Here is a 24,415-nt window from a genome sequence, read left to right on the forward strand (position 1 = left end):
CGTGGAGCTGCTTCCCAAAGTCCCCATGGAAAGATGCTGGAGGGTGAGATTGGGGTAGCAGGAAGCTATTTGCCTTATTTTGTCTCCAAAATCAGCACATCTATGTGATATATTTTTAGCATATATATGTATGCATTTGTGTTTGCTTCACATATACATATGGAAGATAAACCCCTGGGGGCTCACCAGTGGGGCGGGTTTGCCACCAGAGACCACACACACCAGGGTGAAGTTCTGTGCCTGGTAGCGGCTGAAGGGTGCTGGTGTGTCAGCGGCGAGCACCGAGATGGACGTTGGAGGAGCTGCCAGGGAGCAGAGCAGGGGCATTAGTGTGATGTCCTCAACACCCACCCATCTCCGTTCTCATCCCCATCCTAGTCCTCATCTCCATCGAATCATGGAATGGTTTGGGTTAAGGGACCTTAAAGCTCACCCAGCTCCACCCCCTGCCACGGGCAGGGACCCCTTCCACTGGAGCAGCTTGCTCCAAGCCCCTGTGTCCAACCTGGCCTTGAGCACTGCCAGGGATGGGGCAGCCACAGCTTCTCTGGGCACCCTGTGCCAGCGCCTCAGCACCCTCACAGGGAAGAGCTTCTGCCTTATCACCAACCTGAACTTCCCCTGTTTCAGTCTGAACCCATCACCCCTTGTCCCATCACTGCAGTCCCTGATGCAGAGCCCCTCTCCAGCATCCCTGCAGCCCCCTTCAGACACTGGAAGCTGCTCTGAGGTCTCCACGCAGCTTCTCTTCTCCGACCTGAACAGCCCCAGTGTTCTCAGCCTGGCTCCAGAGCAGAGCTGCTCCAGCCCTCGCAGCATCTCCATGGCCTCCTCTGGCCTTGCTCCGACAGCTCCATGTCCTTATGTTGGGCACACCAGCACTGCACACAGGGCTGCAAGTGGGGTTTCATGGGAGCAGAGCAGAGGGGCAGGATCCCCTCCTTTGACCTGTTCTCCCCATCCTCACCCTCACTCCCATCCCTGGGGATGCAAAAATGAACCAAATCCCCGCTGTTCCCCAACTCTGAGACCCTGCAGTTGTTCCCCCTCCATTCCCACTCATCCAGGGCCGCACTCACCCATCACGTTCAGGAACACATTCCCGGAGGCCAGGACCACCTTCTCCCGCGTGGCTCGGTCGTAAATCCCCACATGACACTCGTAGGGACCATTGTCCGAAATGCGCACCTCAGGGAGGCTGGAGAGGGGAGATAGAGCTCACCACCTGCTCCCCCTTCATCCTGACCCCATTTCCCCTGGGGATGCAGTGGTCAGCATCCGGATCTCAAGGTGTCGGATGGGGTTGCTTTTTACCGGTGACAGGGATCAATACACTATTAATAACTGCAAAGGCTGCAGGAGAGAGCTGTGTAATGTGGTTCAGCAGCTGGAGTTTAGTGGCACTGACAGCTCCTCGGGAGGGGAAGTGATTGCATTATAGAAAGGAGAAGCGTATGGAAGCTAAAAGCACCACCAAGAGCAGAATCCCACAAAGCCCGGACATCAAACACCTGCGGAACGCCGATGTTAAAGGCTCTACACTGGACATTACAGACCGCTCAGGCGATGCAATGGCTGTAGCAAAGTGTGGCAGATAAAAAGCATCAAATGCTCCAAGCAAACCCAGAGTACACATGGATCGATAGATTATCTAGGGTCTTTACAGAGATATAAGGAAAACCAGGAGAGGAGGAGATGTGCAAAATGCTCAGTGCTGCTGGAGTTGGAGATGATCACACCAGCTGCAAAGGAGCCACTTTGCTGACTAGCAGCATCCCATCTCACCGGTTGCAGCATCATCCCACGTCCCCGCTGGTAGCATCCCACCTCATCAGTCAGCATCATCATCCCACCTTGCTGGCTGGCAGCATCCCACCTCACCAACCAGTAGCATCCCACCTTGCCGGTTGGCGGCATCATCCTGCCTTGCCAGCCAGCATTATCCCACCTCAGTGGTCAGCAGTATCCCACCACAGCAATAAGGATAGGATCAGTTCCCACATGGAGCACCCTCCAAGCCACTCCCAGCTTAATCCCCTCCACTTTTCTGGACAAACCGAGTCATGAGCCTCACAGGGCTTCCCTATCCTGGGGTAAATATGGCTCTGGTTTGCTGGATCCTTTCTGGAAGCCTCTGGCTGCCTTCCCATGCCTCATCCTTGCTACACGGGCCCCCCACCAGCATGAACAAGCCCCCGTTGAAGCGAACAGTCACTTGGCAGCTCCTTTTAATGGCCTTGACGCTTTCAACTAAGCCTCCTCCATCTGTTCCAGCCTCTAATTACCCACGCACCCAGCGGAAATCATCCACACCCTTCATTAGTGGCTTGCAGGAGCAGTGTTGGTCCCCACCAAGCTGGGGACACAGTGTCCCAGTGGCTGCCAGGGACAAGCCCTTTGGGCTTGCGCATCGATTTGGGTGTAAAATGGGCCTAATTGGGTCGGTTTGGTGTTTCTGCTGTGGGTAAGGACCAGAGGGAGGGGCCTCCCAGCCCTGCAAAGCCAAAACGCTGCCCGTTATGTCCTTTGTGTCCTCTAAGCATGCTGGAAATAAGGGGAAAAAAACCCTGTATAGATATTCATAAAGCAGTGCCTTCCTCGACAAGGGTGGGTTTTTAATCAAAGGAGGGGAAAGGAAATAATCCAGGGTTGGATATCTCTCAGCTTTGCTCTTCACATCTGAGCGGGCGGCGTTCAAAGCCGCTATGAAAAGAGGCAGCCCCGGCAGCCCTCTGCGCTGTGCAGATAAGAGCCGCGCCGCTCGGGATAACGCTCCGTGGGACGGCACCGACGTGCCCGTGCCATTGCAAAGATGAAAAGAAGAGATGAAAATCCAGAAGGGTAAAATGAAAGGGAGAGAACTGAGTGGAAACGGCTGGGAAGCACCTGACCCATCACTAAACCCTTCCTAATAGTGCTCCATTTCTTCACCAGAGCTCGAAATAAGGCAAGACACCCCCCCTCCAAATAGAGCATCAAGCCAATGATTCAGAAAACAAGTCTTTTCAGAGCCTCCAAGAAATATCTCCTTTCTCTCCAGGCAACTTGCTGTTTTCCTCTGAAAAAAGGCGACTGTGTGAAAAGACTTTTACCATGAACATCCCTGGCTCCACGGATGATTTGCCGGCGCCGTGCCGATGATTACCGATGCTTTTAAGTTCTTGGTCCTAAGGCAGTGAAATTTTCTGCTTGCAAATGCTATTAGTTCTACAATATGTGGTGAAAGGGAGGAAAACGGAGGGTTCTGAGCCAAAAAAAGCAGCTGGGGGTGGTGCAATGTGCCATAACTGGGTGTGAACATGGAGCGTCCTTGTCCCTTGCTCAAGGGATGCTTGTGATGTCTCGCTCCGTGCACAGGGGATGTTTTAGTCTGGTTTAATACCCCAACTTTCCTGCTGCTTCCCTGTTTGAGGAGAGCAATGGCCAAATCCAGCACTGAGTGAAACCACTGGGTTTATGGCAGGAAGCAAGGCTGGTGAGTTAGGGAATGTGTAATCCCTTTGTGAAGCCGCCAACACAAGCTCTAAACAACAATTAGTTGTGTCAGAAATGTGTACAACATCGGAGTGAGCTGCTGAGCAGAGCCTGTGCTCCAAGGGGAAACAAAATAAAGGAGTGGAGCAGCCTTTGAGCATCTCCTGAACATCCTCTTGGGCAGCCTATTGTCTGATCATCCCCTGCGCAAGCCCCTGAGCATCCTCTGGCCAACTCCACAGCATCTCCTAACAAGCCTCTGAGCAACCTTTGATCATTGCCTGATCATCCTCTGACCAAGCCCCTCAGCATCCTCTGATCAACCCCGCAGCACCTTCTAAGCAAGCTCCTAACCATCTCCTGAACGTCCCTTTGGCAACCTATTGCCTGAGCATCCTCTAAGCAAGCCCCTCAGCATCCTCTGACCAACCCCACAGCATCTCCTGATCATCCCCTGAGCTTCCTCTGAGCAATCCTTGAGCATCTGTGATTCTGTGATTCTGTGATTCTGTGATCCCCTGAGCAAGCCCTATGGTACCCTGAGCATCCTCTGAGAATCCCTGAGCATCTCCTGAGCAAGACCCTGAATATCCTGAATATTCCCTGAACAACCCCTGAGTAACCCCTGAAGATCCTGAGCTTCCCATGAGCAAGCCCTATGCATCCTCTTGAGCAGCCCTTGAGCACACTGAGACTCCCCTGGGCATCTCCTAAGCAACCCCATACCATGTCCTCTCCAGCCCTGCTTTCCTGCTTTTTCTCCACTCCATAGTCACTTTATTCCCATGCAGCCATCCAACACACTTGCTCTTCCTTGTAATAAAAACCCACCTCTGAATGTAACAGAAAAAAACAGCAAAAAAAAAACCCGTAAAACTCAAATTCCAAGGAATTAGAAGGAATTTCTACTTGCGTACACACTCCTCTGATGGGACCAGCCCTGCCAAGCCCTTTTCAACCACACACAGACATCTGGAGTTGGAAACATCGCATCACCTTGGGGGAACAACTGTATTTTCCCCATCAGCCACAGAATTCTTATTACGACGTTGGGCAATATGAGCTATGGAATGCTATTGGCAACTTCTCATTTAAAAAGGAAACAGAGAGGTAAAAAGTAATAATTGTGGAAAATAAATACTTCACCCTGGCTTTTTTTACCTTGAATTAAGTCTCCCCCTGACAGTTTTCACCAGATTTGGTTTTGCTTTTATACCATTGGCAATAAAGCAAGTGTGTAATTAGTAATAAAGCTGACACCCCTGCAAGTGATTTCGCACTTGGAGGAGAAGCAAAGACAAACTTCCATGCTGCCTGCTTTAAATATAGATAGCGATTTTGTTGTTTTCTCAAGCCTAACTTCTCTCTGCCCTTTGTCACCCCTGGAAATCACCACCAATGTCACCTATTCCTTAGGGACGAGAAGGAACATTTGGACAACCCTAGGATATTTGGTGATGGAGCATTAAGGCGCAACAATTTCTTTGCAATGCAATGAATCCCTGGGACAGTCAAAGAGGACACATCAAGTATTGCCCAAATCATGGAATGGTTTGGGTTGGAAGGGACCTTCAAGCTCATCCAGCTCCAACCCCTGCCATGCGCAGGGACCCCTTCCACTGGAGCAGCTTGCTCCAAGCCCCTGTGTCCAACCTGGCCTTGAGCACTGCCAGGGATGGGGCAGCCACAGCTTCTCTGGGCACTCTGTGCCAGCGCCTCAGCACCCTCACAGGGAAGAGCTTCTTCCTTATCTCCAACCTGAACTTCCCCTGCTTCAGTCTGAACCCATCACCCCTTGTCCCATCACTGCAGTCCCTGATGCAGAGCCCCTCTCCAGCATCCTTGCAGCCCCCTTCAGACACTGAAAGCTGCTCTGAGGTCTCCACGCAGCTTCTCTTCTCCAGGCTGAACAGCCCCAGTGTTCTCAGCCTGGCTCCACACAGGAGCTGCTCCAGCCCCTGCTCGTCCTCATGGCCTCCTCTGGCCTTGCTCCAACAGCTCCATGTCCTTCAATACCTTCACTTACCCCAAAATAGGGCCAGATTTCTAAAAATAGGCATTAAGAAGCAGCCAGCATGCTGGAGAAGGGGATATCAAGGTGACTTACCGCACGGTGGACTGGTAGACCAGATCCTCCCTCTTCCGATAGTTCTCCATGTGGGAGAAATTGGTGGAGAACATGGCATCGAAGGTGAAGATCTTCTGCTTGATGGTGCCACCATCGGTGACCTGCAAAGTAAAACCCAGATATGAGATGCCCGAGGTCATGTTTGCAAATGAGCGAGCAGCTTCACACCCACTTTTTCATTTGTAATATGTTTTTATTATATTTATCTTTAATTTCTTCACTATTTTTCTTAAGCATCAATAAATATTATGTATCTAGTATGAGCTTGTTGAAACCAAAAGCAAATCCAGTGCATTTCCATCCCATTATCGTGTTGCCAACTCCCATCTCCATCTGCTCAGTGGGGTTGTAATTTTTAAGTGGAAACTTTTTAGGAGCAGGGAAGACTCGTTTCTTCCCTGTGGCCCTCAGTGTCTTCAGATTTATCTTCCCCCCTTCTGAGGAGCAAAGTTTAGCACAAAATTCAGAGGAAAAGGCAGAGGAAAGCAATGTGTGTGTGTGTATGCACATTTTGGGGCTGTAACAGCTCAGATTGGTCCATCAGAGGGTTAGAATAGTTATTTTTTAACACAAGCCAGGTGCAGAAGAAAGGTATTTAGGGGGTTAACCCCCAAACCCAGCATCTCTCAGGGAGGAAACCCATTTTGCCACCCAGCATTTCTCTCCCCACTTGGACAAAACTCATCTTTGATTCCAGATTTGATCTTTTTCCCCTTTTTTATGGCTAAAAGTAAGGGGGAAAAAAATCCAAACTGCTGACACTAAAACCACCTCTTCACATTTATTTGTCAAGGCTGAGGCTTTTATTGCAAAGAAAATACACGCTAGCACGGATGTGGGATAAAGAACTGCAAGAAGAATTATCAATGTTGTAAATCTCCGGCCTTGGGAATGAAGAGAAGTTTTCAAGGACGTGTCTGATTTTCCCTGGCTTTTATTGATGCCCTGGGGTAGGTGTGGGGAGAAACCTTGGAGCTGCTCCCAGATTGAGAAGCTCTTCATGGATCATCTCAAAGGGATTATGTTGGGGATGCAACAGAGAGGTTGGTTCAAGGAGGGATGCTCAAGGAATGGGGATGGGGAGCAGTGGAGGTGATGCTCGTAGACCAGGAGTTTGCAGCCACAGAAATTCCCCAGCACATCTGGACAGATGTGGGCAAAGCCAGGGAGCATCAAGCTACATCCAAGGATGGGAGTGGAAAATGTGCTCAAAGCATCAGTCGTGCCAGCCATGGGACCCCTTGTATCCCTCTGAGGATGCACAGTGAGGCAAGATGCTGCAGCCTGGTTGTATCCTTAGGGAATTACAGGCAGTTGATAAGCTCCTGTGGAAAGGCATATATAGAATAGTTTCTCTCCGGGGATTAGACCTACTTTCAGCCTTTTATGTGTGCCCTGGGGTCAATTATTTTGGAGGGGAGCTGCATATGAAGTTGGTGAAGCCACAGGGGTGCAGGAACAGCCAAGCCACTTCTTGCTGGGTTAAAAAAGAATGACAGTTCAGCAGCATGCAACGGTGATTGCCCCACATTATGTGCCCACGCTGAGGAGCAGGAAGAAAGGGGCACAGGACAAGGAAAAGGCAGGTTTAGGGCAGCAGAGCTGAGCTCAGGCAGCACAAGGCTGCCTGCTGCATTATGTATAAACCCTAGTAAAAACCTTTTTCCTGACAAAACACCAGCAATTGCCACTGCACAGGGAGACATTAACCTCCTGCTCCTTCCTGCTGTCACAGAGGCAGCCCCATCCTGCCTGTTTCCTCTCACTGGTGATCCAGCCCTTTGCTGTCCCCAAAATACACTGGTACCGTTAATATTGCTGGAGCACCTTGCTGGGATGCTCATGGGTTAGATGAGCATCAGGGAGAGACGGATGTGGGACCAAGGGGATTGGTGGGGAGGGATTGTGGAGGACAAAGTGATTATAAAGGGACAGGGGTTCTCCATAGCACTCTGGGACAGGAAGCATCACTTGGCTCCAGTCCTAGGGCTGAATTTACATCCTTTCTCCAAGGAGCTGCAACAAGCACTTGCTGTGGCAAGAGGGAAAATAACCTGAAGGGGCTGTAAGGTGTGAGTGCAATGCTCAGTGTGCTTCCAGGGGTTTGCAGCATCCCTACATCCAAACCCATGTCACAGCCACTGGGAGAAGCACATCATAGTGGAAAACCCCTCTTCTAGCTGATATCCTTCCTCCTGCCCTGAGCTTGCTGGACCACTCAGTCCTTCCTTGCTCAGAACCATCCAAAACACCACCAGCAGCAAAAATACAGAGTAGTTGGTTTATTTGCCCAAATCCGGATGGCTGGATCCCAGAGTGAGCACTACAACCCATCTTTATCCCCCAAAGGGCAGCACCCATGCTGGTACCCACCTCTGGCATCACTAAACCACATGCCTGATCAAACAGGTACTGGGAAGCGCAGCCCAGGCTCCCCACTGCATCCCTGGAGCCAGAGCGATGCCCATACCCAGACATAATAAAGAACTCAATAAACTGTGCTGCTGCTCGTGACCTTCTCTCCCTGCCTGAGCATGAGGAATTAAAAGAGTTCCCCACACTGACATGTAAATGATCATCTCCCAGGTAGATGAATGGCACGAATCAAACCTCTCGCAGTTACCAGCCCAAGATCTCTCCATCAGCAGCTTTGCTCAGATCTCACAGAATATCTCTGCAGCCTTAGAACTCGAGTTTTTTACCCTATAGAAGAGCAGGTTTATAAATCAGAGGCACGACCCACCATAAATGGGGTTGGCTTGAAAATAACGAGGGGGCTGTGAGTTTCTGGGGGTGAGAGGTAAAAAGCAGCATCCCGATGCCTCCAGCCTGGACCATCTCCAGCATCCCCAAACCAACACCCCCAAATTTGGGCAGTCCCGGCAGCATTGTACGGTATAGGAAGGGCTTGCAACAGCCTCAGTACATCGGGTGTCCTTCACTTGGCTCCTCCATCCTGTCTTCCCCCTCCCCTGGAGCTGATGCTGCTGCGAGGGGTGACTTTATCACTGTCACCAGCAACATCTCCCGCTTGGAGCCACCGAGGGAGACGCCGGCCAGAGCTGTAACATCTCATTGCTCCTAATGGGCAACGGCAGAGGCAGCCCCCGCGGGGACTGAGCTTTGTCACCATTGATCAGGCAGCTCTGAGAAGTACCACCAACATCTGTGATGAATCGGCTCCTACCTGCCCTAGCCACTGGTTTCTGAGCCCCCCCCAGCCTTTCCCAGGCAGAGCTCCATTGTGCAGAGCGAGTGGAGCTACGGGGACTCCTTGAAACGCATCCTGCAGGTGGGAGAACCCCTTGTTTGGGATGGGGAGCACAGGGGTTCAGGGGTGCTGATGCACCGGCATCTCCTACAGGATTACAGGAACCCACTGATGGAGATGGAGCCGAAGGTGCTGAGCGCTAGGAAGTGCCAGGTGGTGTTTTTCCGCCTGAAGGAGATCCTGCAGTGCCACTCCATGTTCCAGATCGCCCTCGCCTCCTGTGTAAATCATAGAACGGTTTTGGTTGGAAGGGACCTTAAAGCCCATCCAGCTCCAACCCCTGCCACGAGCAGGGACCCCTTCCACTGGAGCAGCTTGCTCCAAGCCCCTGTGTCCAACCTGGCCTTCAGCACTGCCAGGGATGGGGCAGCCACAGCTTCTCTGGGCACCCTGTGCCAGCGCCTCAGCACCCTCACAGGGAAGAGCTTCTGCCTAAGAGCTCAGCTCAGTCTCCCCTCGGGCAGGTTCAAGCCATTCCCCTTGGCCTGTCCCTACAGGCCCTTGTCCCAAGCCCCTCTCCAGCTTTCCTGCAGCCCCTTTAGGCACTGGAGCTGCTCTCAGGTCTCCCCTTCAGGAGCCTTCTCTTGTCCAGGCTGCCCCAGCCCAGCTCTCTCAGCCTGGCTCCAGAGCAGAGCTGCTCCAGCCCTCGCAGCATCTCCATGGCCTCCTCTGGCCTTGCTCCAGCAGCTCCATGTCCCTCTTGTGCTGCTGCCCCAGAGCTGGATCAGGGCTGCAGGGGGGTCTCCCTGGAGCGCAGCAGAGGAGTAGATAAGTGCTCGTGCATGGGTGCTATGGAGAGCAACGCCTGCGCAAGGGTGCTGCAGACAGCAACACCATTCCCATTTCTCTGTTCTTTTCCTTCTTGCTAATTAGACTGAGCACCAAACTCTAATTAATTGAGGAAGAGCAACCCCAGACCCAAGGGCTCCCCTCCATCCCCGACTCTTCCAGCTGTACATCCCCAGGCCAAACCGCTGGTCCCCACTGGTCAGAGGGATGCTGAGCATAGGATCACTGCTCTCCTCCAGGGAATCCTGCCCAGCCCTCGCCTGCCACCAGAACTGTGCAAAAGACTTTATTGCGATTGCCATCATCCGAGCCCCCGGCTGTGTGTACAGGCTGCTGCCAGATGTCTGTGCAGAGCCACAACAGACACCCCGAGGATTTTCCCTCCCTCTCCCGCTTCCTATTATTTTCCTTTAGAGCTCTGCACTGCTGCAAAAAGTCATTTCCTCCCTCCCCATCCCTTGCTGCAGCGTGGCACTGACCATACTAATCAGGTCTCAGTGTGACCCCCAGGACGCCAGAGAACAGCTTGACAGCTCCGTGTCTTTCTGGACTCATTATGAGGATGCCACCGCCCTTGTCCTCTGCACAAGGGGGTTTCGGTGCTCGCCTGACGCACAAGGGGTCCAGACCCATGTTTGCACATGTTCTCAGACACATCGCGCCTTCTGGAGATGACTCCAGCACGGAGGGGGTGGGTGAGTATTAATTATCACCTCTGCAGATGGTGCATGTTCCTGTTTGGGATGTGAAAAAGCCCCTTTGCTCATCCCAGCTCTCCTTCAGTCCTTGCATTAAGCAACCTAAAGCAGCAGCTCATGCCAAGAACTGAGGGAGAAGATGTCTGTTGCTGCCACCCCTGTTGGCTGCCCCTCAGCAATGGGGCTCCTGTGCTGGAGAGAGGGTTTGGGGGTGCTGGTTTGCAGCAATGGTGCTTCTCAGTGGGGTGTTACCTGCCTTACCCATGGTAAGAATCTGGTTTACACCTCACAGCCTTTAACCTCAGTGTCACCCACCCCATGGGTTATGCACCCACTCCATAGGTTATGCACCCACTCCATAGGTTATGCACCCACCCCATGGGTTACGCACCCATTCCATGGGTTATGCACCCACTCTGAAAGGTAATATGCACCCACCCTATGTGTTATGCACCCATTCCATGGGTTATACACCCACTCTGATGGGTTATGTATGCACCCCATGGGCTATGGATGTGTTCCATGGGTTATACATGCACCCCATGGGCTATGGATGCATCCCATGGGTTATACATGAACCCCACGTGTTATACATGCACCCCATGGGTTATACACCCACCCTGACAGGCTATGCATGCTCTCAACAAGCTATGCATGCACACCAATGGGTTGGAAACACATGCACTACATAACCTGATGGGTTATGCATGCACCCTGATGGGTTATGCATGCACCCTGATGGGTTATGCATGCATCCCGATGGGTTGTGCATGCTCCCAGCAGGTTATGCATGCTCCTGACAGGTTACACGCACACTTCATGGGTTATGCACGCTCCCCAGTGGGTTAAGCATTTACCCCACGGTTCTGCATGCTCCCAACTCGTTATTATGTATGCACCCCAATGGGTTATGAATGTACCCCATGAGTTATGGATGCACCTCATGAGTCATGGAGTTATGGATGCACCCCATGGGTTATGCATCCACCCTATGCCCTACACCAAACTGCTGCCATTGAGTTTGCTGCTGTGCTTCCCTTTTTGCTTTCTCTCCCTCCCCAACCCAGTGTGTGCCTCTGGAACCACTCTGCATCCTTAAACTCATGGAGCTCACTCTGCTCTCTGTAAAAGAAGACAAGGGAAAGGGGAGGCCCAGAGGGTCCCCCACACCCCGCTCCAGTGCTTCAGTGCACTCACAGAGATGCTGTGAGAATGATTTACAAATGGTAGGAATAGAACTGCACAGCCCCAGCATCTCCACCTGGCTCACACGAGACCATCCATCACCTCTGCGCAGGGGTTTGGGCTGCAAAAGTCCATGAGCAAGACAAGATCGGGGGAAAAGGGGAAAAAATCCTAAAATCAGGAGGGAATTCGGGAAATCCTGAGATGCTCTATGAGAAAAATCACTTTCTGAATGCACGAAGCTCCCTGGGAAAGGAGAAAATGGGAAGGGGAGGTAAAAAACCTGGAAGAAAAGGGGATTTGTGATGATAAAAATAAAAGCTGGGTTACTTTTTCCCTTCTCACTCTCTCTGTGGTTACTCAGAGTGTAATTTGCTCGGCCACCCCAGTGCATCGTCCTCTTGCCAAGGGCTCCTGCATCCCTCCACGCAGGGGGATTAAACAAATCCAGCCCCAGCTCGCGGGAAAGTGGGTTAATCCAATCTTACCGAGTGGGAAAGGGAAGGAAAACCCTGATGGAGATGGTGGAAGAAGCACTGCACAAAAATCCTCTTCCCCAAAGTAAGGGGGAGAAGAAGCCAAGTGCAAGGTGAGATTTAAGGTACAGGACATTTTTGGGCTTGTATTTTGCTGTTTCTCCGCTTGCATCCCCTACACACCTAAACACAACCAACCAGGACATGATGGAAGTATTCCTGTGCATGCACCATGCTCCAGCAATTCAATATATATCAGTCCAGAGAGCACCTTTCCTTATAGATAAACCTGCCGGGAGGCAAATAAGAGCTTGAAGGCAGAAGATGCTCCTTGTTTGGGGAGCAGAAACAAGATGGTAAAACCAAAACATACCCTTGGATGAAGGGCAGTGATTTCATCCAATGCCACCAGCCCCCTTGGCTCTTTCTTTGCCTCCTCTGTAAGCAAGCACCCAGGCAAAGAGCCGATTTTTTCCCATCCTGGAAAGCTGAGTTTCCTCTGGTCAAACCATCATAGGGGGTTTGGTTGTGTTTGACGGCTTATGCTGCAATTCCCCAGAGAAAGCCAAGAATACTGCTCTGGACTGTTATAGCTGAGGCTGGATCCAGGCTTGGTGCAGATGGGAGTGATGGTGGGGGGGGGGGGAAAGCCACAGCCTCCAAATCCCCCTTTCCCAGATAAAACCGGTCTTGCTTTGCTCCAGATCAGCATCCCACATCCACACACCCCCACCACCCCCCACCCCCACCCCACCCCCCAACAAGGGGAAAGGTTTTTCTTGAGGAGCCCAACGTGAAGAGCCCAGCGCTGCTCCCCGAGCCCTGAACACCCTCAATTTCGCTTAATTTTGCATGAAAACCACTCTCTTTTTTGCATCATTTCACACCCAACATGCAAATCCTCTTCCCACGGTGGTGCCAACTTGAGCCCCCTGCTCCTAAAAACCCAACCATCTCTAACCCTCGGTGCCAAGCCCCCCAGAACCGATCCTCCCAACCCCAAATCCACCTGGAAAACAGAACAAAATGCCTGGAGGAAGCCTCGTGGAGCCCTCAGGATACTACAAATCCCCTTTACATCTCTCCCCGTTCAGCTTTTCAAAGGCCAGGCTGCCTGCCCGCTTCACCGAATCGATATTCCCATCGGCAAGAGCACCGTCTGCCTTTCTCTCCGCCATCCAGCCTTGACCTTCTGTTGGACAGGAGCAAAGCGGCCGGGTGGCTTCATGTCCCTGTCCCCAAGGGCAAGGAAGAGGCACTGGCACTGCTTACCCGGTACCAGACGATCTCCCGCATCTTCCCATCTGTCTTGAAGTTGCATTTCAGAGTGACGGCATCTCCCACCACCACAGGCGGCAGCGGCTCGATGCTCACTGTCAGGTAGGCTGGAAAAGGTACAAAAAGGGAGAAAATGAGGCTTGAGGTGCTGGGGAAGGATGGAGAAGGGGGTTAAATACTGTTCTGAAGTGGTTTTGTAGTATTAATAGCTCTGGCTGCATCCCACCCAGGGATAACGCACAGACAAGCCCGTCAGAGCGGCATCTTGCCCCGTTGCTGCAATGAATTTTGGCTGCTCCCAATGCACCAAATAAGTAGAAACTGGGAGAAAAATCCTTCCTGACCTTATTCACCACCTTATAGCACCAAAATGCAAGGAACAAGCATTCAGCTGCTTCTCCCCTCCCCAGCTTTGCAAAACTGCACGTTTGCCCAAATAAACCCTGGGCACGCAGATTTTGAGGCTCACGCTGGTCCATACATAAAGCCCTGGTCCCACCGGCCACCTTCCCCACCTGTAGACTGAAACCCATCCTTCCTATAAAGATCATGGAATGGTTTGGGTTGGAAGGGACCTTAAAGCTCATCCAGCTCCAACCCCTGCCATGGCAGGGACCCCTTCCACTGGAGCAGCTTGCTCCAAGCCCCTGTGTGCAACCTGGCCTTGAGCACTGCCAGGGATGGGGCAGCCACAGCTTCTCTGGGCACCCTGTGCCAGCGCCTCAGCACCCTCACAGTCAAGAACTCTTTCCTTAAATCCAACCTGAACTTCCCCTGTTCAGGTTTAAACCCAGCTTCTACTTCACCTCCTCCATTGCTTCTCTCCCCATTGCAGATCAAATTCCTCTGCCCCTTGCTTTGCTTGAAACCCCTCTAAATTACTCATTTCTTACAGGAACAAATCAATCAGAGGATGTGCAAAGCCCGACCTGTGGTTTTACAGCCCAGCTTTGGCTGACAGCCTGCTGCTTCCCCATCTCCCTATAGCTGGATGCAGGAGCTGTGCTTGTAGCAGACGGGAAGTCAGAGCACGGCGGCTCCGTCTGGCCCTTTTCTCCTTGTTTCCCCTCGATTTGCTGCAGAAGGATTGCAGGAGCACGGAGCAGCAGGGTCAGGAGGGCAGGCATTCACATTTCTGTTTTATTCTCCTCTATTTCCTCTGGCTGCTGGCAGATGTCAGATTGACAGCCGGGCAGATCCAAACCCTCCTTTAGCATCCTTGCCCTGACTGTATACGTGTCTGCAACCAGGACACCCCAAACACGCACTTACCCCACTGAAAAAAGCCATTATTTGCTTGCATCAGATGGAAAATCAATGGGGAAAAGAAACCCCAGAGCACCTGGATAACGGGAGCAGGGTTGGAAATGGGGCTGCACAGAGACTCCTCTACAGAAGATCCCTTGGAATAGGGGAAGGTGGTTTCCTATGTCCCACAGGCAGCGATTTGAGGCTCCCATCACTTGTAAACCAAGTTGCTGGTGTTTTTGCAATGATCTCAACCACGGCCTGCGGGAGAGCATGCTGCACACACACGTGCCTGCTGCAACAGCAGAGCAGCGTGGCCTGGCATATTGAGGGCTCTAAAACTCAAGAAACCCTCTTTGTGCTGCTTTCCGGGGGGAGCTACAGGAGCAGGTTCGCTGGATGCAAGGAAATGGGATAAACCATGGATTTTGTTAGTGGTGGTGAGCATTTGCAGCATTACGCAGCAGGAGACAGCAGCACGGACCAGGGATGGGGGCTGAATTAAAGGTTGTTTTAGCCCTGAAGCAGTGCACAGCAGGATGGGGTTTAACACTGCACCTTTGCAACCCCAGCCTGACGCCTCCCTCCTTGCTGACACCAACCCAAATCCTCACATTCATTCCAGGCCAGCTTCTTTCCAGCCTCTCTCCTTGCCTGGACAGGGTTTATTTTAGCACGCTAAAGCAGGGATTAATTCCTTGTGGCTGCCAACAGAGCACACAACCCCCTCGAACTCTGCAGATACAGACAGGCAGCAATGGGAGAGAGAGGAGGAGGAGGGATGCGAGGAAGGTCAGGCGAGGTCTCGCAGCGGGTGCCCCGGTTCCCCTTGCTTTTCTTTTCACATTTCCAATAGGGAGATGAGCAACAGGCAGGAAAGCAAAGGGAAAGGGATGAGCAAACATTCTGCAGCTGCCCAGAGGAAAGCAGGGATGGATTCAAGCCAGGGATGGAGCCCCCATATGTGTGGAAAAGCTCTGCCTCTTCATCAACCAGGCAAGACTCCATCTCCCTTCTGCCCCGGTGTGGATCAACAGGGTGATTAAATAAAGCCAATGGGTGACAACGACACAGTTAAGATTGCATTTTCCCTTGTGTCCACAGATTATTAAGAGATGGGAGATCCTGGTTCGTAACTGCATCATCTCCAGATGGTTTTCCATCCCTCTTTGTGTGTCATTGGGTTTCACACCCTATGCACAACGGTGGGAAGCTAAAGCATCCCCATTCCAGCCCAGCCAAGTGTTTTGGTGGTGCTTAGGCCATCTCCTGATGGTTGGTGGCTTTTAAAAGTGAAAAATAGCCAAGTTTGGGATGGTTGCAGCAAACCACCTCCACTCATGTGCAGCAAATGCATTCGCCCAAGCATTTACCTGAGTAAATCCCCCTGCAAACCCATCCCCAACTTGCACCTTCTAGATGGCTCCAAATACAGCCCAAATAGGCTCTGCTCCCTCCTTGAGCCACAAACCCTCTTTGAGATGGCACCCGGGCTGCAGCCCATCAGCTCCCATTTCCAGGCCCAGTCATTTGGGCTCAGCTGTGCTGGGAGGATACCTGGTCCTTAAAACCACCAGAGTGTAACCAGAGGATGCTCTGGTTTTCCTGAGCAGATCCTGCATGGCAAAGACAAAGCTCTGGAGCACTGTGATTTATTGCACCAGTGCTAGGGGGACAGGGACTCCACAATGGCTGATGCTGGAGCCCCAGCAACACCTGGAAGGGGAGGGAAGGTGAAAACCCACCCGCTTGAAGAGCATCAGCTGCCCAAATTCAGAGCAAAATCACCCTAGAAGATGGGAAAAAGGACGGAAAGAGCATGAGTGAGAGCAGAGAGAAACAGATGCATGGTCCCTGAAGGAACCAGCCCCATAAATGCTAAGGATGTGTGTAAGGGAGAGGGAAAAGCAGCAAAAATAAAGCCAGGTACTGAAAAATAACACAGGAATCCAGATGGAGCTGTCCAAAACCTGCTGTTTTGCTGTGGCTGATGTGCGTATTTCATCCCTCATACCCTGAATCTCATCCCTCATCCCCTCCCTTCCTTTTGTTTTCCTACAGAAGAGGATGGCAAAGTGTCACCAGTCCTCAAAACCCCTACTTTGGTCCCTTTTCTGATTTACTGTGGAGAAGATACCAGCAGTGACAATTATTACTGACTTTTAAGGCCTATTTAAACAGGGCTGAGCATCAGATTTGCACCTCCAAAGGAAGAGCCTAACCCACTGCCTCCATCATCCTCTGTGTTATCAGCATCCCAAAAGCAGCTTTGAACCCTGAGGCTCTTCTCCTTCCCCTTTGCTCTTTTGAAATGAGACATATTCCTTAGTGCAAACCATGCCAGGCCACCCTCGGATTAGATTCAGCCCTATGGAAATCCAGCCCTCTGATTAGATCACATCCCTGGGGAAAGACGAGTATTTTTGCTAGTGAGCGGTGGGAATTCTTGCGACATCCAGTTTAAAGGGGGGTGGAAAAAAAGGAGGGGAGGGGGAAGGGAGAGATAAATGAAATGTCCTTTCAAATCAGGAGTGACACATTAATAAAAGGAGCACATTGGAACATGCTCAGTGCTTTCAATTACGGAATAGCTGCGAGGGAGGAGGCAGGTTTCACCCTGGCCATGCAAGCGGAGGGCGCAAACGGATGCTTCCACCAAGGTGCTGGCAGAAAGCCCTGTTTCTGCCCCATCGGAGCATCCCAAATAGGCTGAGGTCCCCCCTGTCCTGTTAAGGAGGGGGAATGAGAGAGTGGCTGAGTGGGTGGGTTGCAACCACTCGAACACAACCCACTACAGCACCCCTGGGTGCCCTTGGAAACCTCAGGGTGATGGAGCCTTTTGGGGTGTCCCAGCACCACAAAGCAACCCCTCTGCATCTTCCCCATGTGCCTGGTATTTTTTAACCTACATAGAACCATGGAATGGTTTGGGTCAGAAGGGAACTTAAAGCTCCTCCAGCTCCAACCCCTGCCACGGGCAGGGACCCCTTCCACTGGAGCAGCTTGCTCCAAGCCCCTGTGTCCAACCTGGCCTTGAGCACTGCCAGGGATGGGGCAGCCACAGCTTCTCTGGGCACCCTGTGCCAGCGCCTCAGCACCCTCACAGGGAAGAGCTTCTGCCTAAGAGCTCAGCTCAGTCTCCCCTCGGGCAGGTTCAAGCCATTCCCCTTGGCCTGGCCCTACAGGCCCTTGTCCCAAGCCCCTCTCCAGGTTCCCTGCAGCTCCTTTAGGCACTGGAGCTGCTCTCAGGTCTCCCCTTCAGGAGCCTTCTCTTGTCCAGGCTGCCCCAGCCCAGCTCTCTCAGCCTGGCTCCAGAGCAGAGCTGCTCCAGCCCTCGCAGCATCTCCATGGCCTCCTCTGGCCTCGCTCCAGCAGCTCCACGTCCCTCTTGTGCTGCTGCCCCAGAGCTGGATCAGGGCTGCAGGGGGGGTCTCCCTGGAGTGCAGCAGAGGGGCAGGATCCCCTCCCTGAGCTGCTGCTCACGCTCCTTTGGATTTTCAAAAGCTCTCCTATTCCCTAATTTCTCACCTCCCAGCACTTCCCAAAAAGCCAGCCTCAAACCAACGATGGACTGTAGCCATTTGGGACATATCCCCAGGCTTTAACCCATCCCCATCCTTGCATTTGGTGATGGTCATTCGGAGCAGCAAAGGTGTTTCCAGGGATCAGAATGGAGCAACACCTTGGGATGGGGCCAGAGAAGAGGACACGTGGGGATGCAGCTGCCCCGTCTGCCCCCACCGTGTCCCCCCCATCCATCAGGTGTTGGCACGTCCCCCTCGGCAGAGGCGACAGGGAGAGATAATATTAACACATCATCATTTTAATCAGCCTGTGATTAGCAGGGCTCATACATAATTCACACCAATTTCTCCACTGCCTTCCAGCAGTCACTTTGCCAATCCCACAATGGTCTTTTGGGGTGCAAATACAAGGAGGGAGGGGGGGAAAAAGGGACCAGGAGCTCCCTAATTGGTGCAGGGTTGATTGTGCTCCAGGGTTTAAGGCATTTGCTGCTTAAGGAGGCACTTTGCCCCTTGCCAAAGAGCCAGCTAGGATGCTAAAGGATTACAAATCACACCCCAAAACAGCAGGGAGTGATCCAGCTCCTCATCCATAACCACAGGAAGACGATGACCAACACAAGAGGAGGCCACCCGTGTGCAAGGGCTCATGGCCATGAGTGGAGCCTTGCGAGCAGGGACGTCACCCGCTGCACGCGGCTGAGGAGCATTAAAGCAAACGCGCTTTGACTTGCAGCACTTTGCAACATCTTGTTCATTAAAGATTAAACACCAGCAGTTGCTCCCGTTCCTGGGAGCACCACAAATGCCTTCTCCCTCCCTCCCAAGCTCCGGCGATGCCTTATTTATGATATTCCAGGTCGATTTACAATGATAATGTGTTGCTGTCTGTCCTTGCTAACCCAGGAGGGCTGCAAGGGGCAAGAACTGGTGAAGGATTTGCATCTGCCCCAGTTTGGAGTGGCCAAATTTTGCTGAATCTGGAGCTTTTCCTCCTAGAAAGCTGCTGCACTGATTTATTTATGTTTTTTGTAAATGATGGAACAAGTGTTTTAACACAGGTTTAACGACAGCAAGTGGAATAGGATGTGACAGATGGACTCAGCATCGCGCTTCCAAAGGGCACAGTCCTTTTGCAAAGGGAAAAAATGGGTTGGGGGGGGGGGGGGGGGGGCTGTTCGTGTTTGTAAAGGCATAAACTGCTTCAGTTTTCTTTGGCTTTTTAGCTTTTCCTTCAAGCGATCCAAAAGCTGAGCTCCAGCAGAGCTGAGCATCCCGCAGCCCATCACTGCCCATCCCAAAATCACATTGGCTTTTGCGTAATGGAGCTGGTCCATGAAGTAAACCCACTGCAACAACATCACCCGCTGTGAGGAAGAGCCCTGCTGGCAGAGAGCAAATTGTATTAATACTGTGTAAATAGGATATTAACAGGCCGACCAAACAATTAAGAGCCCATAATTAAAATTCATCTTCCTTCACATGGTGGTGTATTAAAGTACAAACATTTCATTAGATGCCTCTTACCTCAGCCATTTGCATAAGTGGGAGGAAACACTTCACAGCTGTAGCTCTGATTATGCTTGATGGGGGGTTGCTGGACCAAACCAGCCCCTAGATCCTTAGGTAATGCAGAGAAGATGTATAGAATATAAAGAGAATTGGTATAGGATATGCTTTAGTCCATTTTTCTTTGCCTAAGTAGGATGCAGTAGGTGCACTGAGCCTTACAGGTCCTATGGATGCGTCTCATGTCGTGTTAGCTCCTTGTAATGTAAGTCAATAATTCTAATCAATGCATTGATTGAGCAGGGCTGGTTTGGCCTTTTGACCCCCTTTAAATCAAGATGAACTGAGAAAACCACTTCACTGGGGCTCCTGGGGGCAGACAGGCCATAAGGGGTCTGCTTCAGTCAGGATTTCACGATCAAAATGGGTCAAAACAACAGAACGATAAAGATTTACTCATCAAATTTTATCATCAATGCAAAAACCAAACCCAGATCCCAATGGTTTCAGTGCTGCTGCCAAAACCCAATTGAGATTGGACTTTTGGACACTGTCCACAGCTTTCCTTTCCTCCTTAAATCTCAGATTTCTCCTAGAAAAAGCATCCTAGTTGGAAAGAGAAAGAAATGATGCCTGATTTTGTGCCGTGCCATGGTACTCAACACCACTTGTGTGCAGCAGTCTTAGTATCATGGAGAGCATCTTCAACACTGAGCAATCAAGTAAGGGCTTCCCAAAGAGATCTGTCAATACACCTTCAGAAAAATCAATTCTTACACTAGTTTTGTCCTCATTATGAACACTAGAGTCAGCTTGATATTCTTAAGGGCAGAGATTGGCTCTTATATACCAGTGCCTCTAGCTAAGCCCTGGTATGGTGCAGTAACATCGTAAGCTGCAGAGAAACAAAGACCCAGGCTCAAAATGGATCATGCTGGGCTAAAAACATGTTTCAAATGCTTCAGCGCAGTAGGGTTTTCCCACACATCAGCACAACCTCGGTATAGTAAATGAGAGACACAGAAAGGGAGAGTTTGGACCACTTTGGGCATGCAAACGCAATGCGTCATTTGGGTTGTGGGAGCCTTGCAGTGCTGCAGTGTCTCCTCTCTCTCCATTGCTCATCTCCATCTCCGCCTTCACCTATTTCCACCTCCTCCTCTCTTATTTGTTTCTACCAACTACTCAAGCCCCAGCTCTATCCATCACCAAGTGCTGGCTAGTAAAATAGATGGAAACACCAGCTTTCTACAAGCTTGTTGCCACCTTTGGCGCTTGTCTCATGACAAACAAATCTGTGGTGGATAGAGCCATCCGTATCAGCTACATGGCTTGGGCACGGACTGGAACAAAACCCTGCTTTAACATCTTCATCACGCCTTTTCTAAGTGAAGGCTCATCGGCAAGGCTGTTCCAGCTCACCGGAGCACAGGATGAGAAAGCCCATTTCTAGCTTGGCTTCTTTTACTCACAGCCCAAGTTAGTGCTTGTACTACATTTCCGTCAAGGCATTTGCCTGATATCCTTGGGAAATCAGTTGTTCCAGTAAAAGGATGGAAGTTCTGAGGCAAAACAGATGAAGCATTCAGCTGGAGCAAGCCCCTGCCCTGCTACAAACACTCTGGATGACCTTGGATGCATCATTTGGATTCTCAATGGATCCCTCAACCTAAAAATCTGGTGATGTCCCAGAGGCAAACTCAGAGGCACAATGTTGGTGGTGTAAGTCATGAAGCCAAGGTCCACATCCTGCCCACCCTAGAGACATGAGCCACTGCAAAGCCAAACCCACTGACTACAACATGGTGGAGAAGGGTCATTTTGGGGGTTAATGCAAGAAAAAGGATGTCTGAAGGGAAGCAGAGGCAGTGGACAACGGGGAGCAGTAAGCTTTTGAGGGTACCTTACTGGGATGAATACAGGGAAATATTTTCCATTTGGATAATTCAACACCCCCAAGGGTGAAGAGTGAGGTTACCCCTACATGAGCATATAGAATCATAGAATAGTTCGGGTTGGAAAGGACCTCAAGATCATCCAGTTCCATCCCCCCTGCCATGGGCAGGGACACCTCGCACTAAACCATCCCACCCAAGGCTCTGTCCAGCCTGGCTTTGAACACTGCCAGGGATGGAGCACTCACAACCTCCCTGGGCAACCCATTCCAGTGCCTCAGCACCCTAACAGGAAAGAATTTCCTCCTTAGATCCAATCTAAACTTCCCCTGTTTCAGTTTTAACCCATTACCCCTTGTCCTGTCACTACAGTCCCTGACGAAGAGTCCCTCCCCAGCATCCCTATAGGCCCCCTTCAGATACTGGAAGATGCTCTGAAGTCTCCACGCAGCCTTCTCTTCTCCAGGCTGAACAGCCCTAACTTCCTCAGCCTGTCTTCATACGGGAGGTGCTCCAGCCCCTGAACATCCTTGTGGCCTCCTCTGGACTTGTTCCAGCAGTTCCATGTCCTTTTTATGTTGAGGACACCAGAACTGCACACAATGCTCCAGGTGAGGTCTCACAAGAGCAGAGTAGAGGGGCAGGATCACCTCCTTTGACCTACATTTCTCTACATACACATAGAATCATGGAATGGTTTGGGTTGAAGGGACCTTAATGCTCCTCCAGCTCCAACCCCTGCCACGGGCAGGGACCCCTTCCACTGGAGCAGCTTGCTCCAAGCCCCTGTGTCCAACCTGGCCTTGAGCACTGCCAGGGATGGGGCAGCCACAGCTTCTCTGGGCACCCTGTGCCAGCGCCTCAGCACCCTCACAGGGAAGAGCTTCTTCCTTATCTCCAACCTGAACTTCCCCTGTTTCAGTTTGAACCCATCACCCCTTGTCCTGTTGCTACAGTCCCTGATGAAGAGTCCCTGATGAAAAACCAGAGACCCAACCATGAAAATACCCACGAAGAAAGCCCAGAGACCCAACAAAACCCAAGAGCCACTTGGGAAACATCCACCCAACCCCTATAAATCAACGCCAAAAGAAGCAGCCAACATGAAGAAGATGGGTCTCGCAACCCCACACAGATTATCAGCAGGGTTGCGCTTGCTGCATTGAGACGTCTTCTTGATATATTGCATTTTATTAGCTGCTCCCAAACCCTGCACAGGCTGGAAAACCATGTACATAAATTATAGATAGAATATTTATCTCCCACCACCACGCAGACGTGAAGTATGTTTAGCAGCATTTACTCTAGCACAGTAAAACTTTATTTATACTATCTCCTCCCCACTCTGCTGGCGTGCTCAGTGCATCCCCAACAGCTTACAACACACACCTCCACCTCCTAATGATGCTTAAGGTGGGGGGGAATGAGTCTATTTTACTACCACATCTTCACCCTACTGATACAGCCATTAAAACATAATGCTTTAGTGCAGCACTGAAGCACCCAGCTGTGGTTTATGGCTGATAAAATGGGTGGCCACGACCTGTGATGGGTCATTGGGTTTGGGTTTTGGAAGGGGAGGATGTTTGTTATCGTTACGGTGCTCATCCCTCTTGTTCCTTTATCCCCATTTCCAGGTTATTAAAGGATTCGGCCATCCTGGGTGCCTATTTTGGGGGGGTTTTAGGGTCCTAAATGATGTCTTGTTCCAGGAGAGGAGGGAAGCCAGGTGCAGCAGAGCCAAATTCCCTTGAAAACCCAATGGCATCACTGATTCAATGGCTTTGCCAGCACCTCTTGGCCTCTCCTCAGCTGTGTGAGCAGCTGCTGGTGCCAAAATGAAGCTCAAATTGTGCCCGGGTCAACCTGGGCCTCAGATGCCCCATTTTTTAAATGGAGATGGTGCTCTTCATTTGCATGTATGCAAATAGGGGCTGACTGCTTGCAGTGCTGCTTGAAAAGCCCACAGCTATTCAAGGCAGAGTCTTCTAAACCAATTGCACCCCAATTTTACTTCCAACCCATGAGCTAAAGACAACAGATTTTGGCTCAACAAGGAGCAAAGGAGATGCCACCCGTGCGGGCTGTGTTGCACCAGCTCTAAGTATACATCCCTTTCTTTTCACCCCCTCTTTTCCCTTCCCTAATGAAGCTAACCCAGTTCCTGCAGGATTTCTCACTCTCCTGCAGATTTCCTCCATGGCAGCTGGATTTTCCTTAAAGTTTTTCCACCCAAAACCGCTGCCACCCCACCAGCCTCAAGTACAAAGCAGTAATTCCCCCCTGTGTGCCACTTCTGCTAATAACTCCCAGGAGAGATTTGCTTTCTCCTTTGCCTACTAATGCCTCATTGCAGACCCCAGCTAACCTCAGGACCTCCTAAAAACCCCCAAGTCTTCCTTATTTCACCCCATTTACCAGCTCTCCCCCATGATGAACTCTGGACCACTCCTCCAAGCTCAGTAATTACAAGTATTCCCACAAACTCTTGCAGTGGGATCTTCTCTTTCTCCAGCAAATCCCAAGCTCACCAGACAAGGAGTTTTCCTACAGTCCCCCTTTTGCTGAGCAGCAACAATCACCTGCCACCAAGTTCAATGCAGTGCCTCTGGGATGATGCAGAATCTCCCTACCAACCTTGCTACAGATGCCTCCCTGATGCCTGGGTACGATGTGGAGTAATGCTCAGGACCGGGATGTCTGGTTTCCTTGCAATCTGGTTCATCAATTCATATCCCTTTGCTTTTCCAGTACTGTTAAGCAAGCAGCATCACAGTGAGGGCATTGGGATCTGCTCAGCTCCACTTGCTGCCCAGGAAAATCCTCCCCATGCAGATGCAGGGTTTAATCCAGAATTAAGTGTGGCAGGAGAAGGAGACACCACATCATAATCCTCTGCTGCAAAGGACTGGAAATGTGCTTCTTCCCCACACCAGACTT

General features: G+C 51.2%; 1 protein-coding gene across 1 annotated transcript in view; it reads right to left on the reverse strand.

The window, feature by feature from the left end:
* IGSF21 (immunoglobin superfamily member 21) overlaps positions 1–24,415 on the reverse strand; it is a 40,839-nt gene that overhangs the window by 4,796 nt on the left and 11,628 nt on the right. Inside the window, exons 2-5 of the mRNA XM_065696574.1 lie at positions 13,294–13,406; positions 5,582–5,703; positions 1,080–1,198; positions 187–302 (exon numbers count right to left, since the gene is read on the reverse strand). Of these exons, the coding sequence (XP_065552646.1) occupies positions 187–302; positions 1,080–1,198; positions 5,582–5,703; positions 13,294–13,406 (470 nt within the window). The remainder of the gene's footprint in view (positions 1–186; positions 303–1,079; positions 1,199–5,581; positions 5,704–13,293; positions 13,407–24,415) is intronic.

Source organism: Lathamus discolor, chromosome 16 (genome assembly GCF_037157495.1).
Source record: "Lathamus discolor isolate bLatDis1 chromosome 16, bLatDis1.hap1, whole genome shotgun sequence".
NCBI classification, from domain to species: domain Eukaryota; kingdom Metazoa; phylum Chordata; class Aves; order Psittaciformes; family Psittacidae; genus Lathamus; species Lathamus discolor.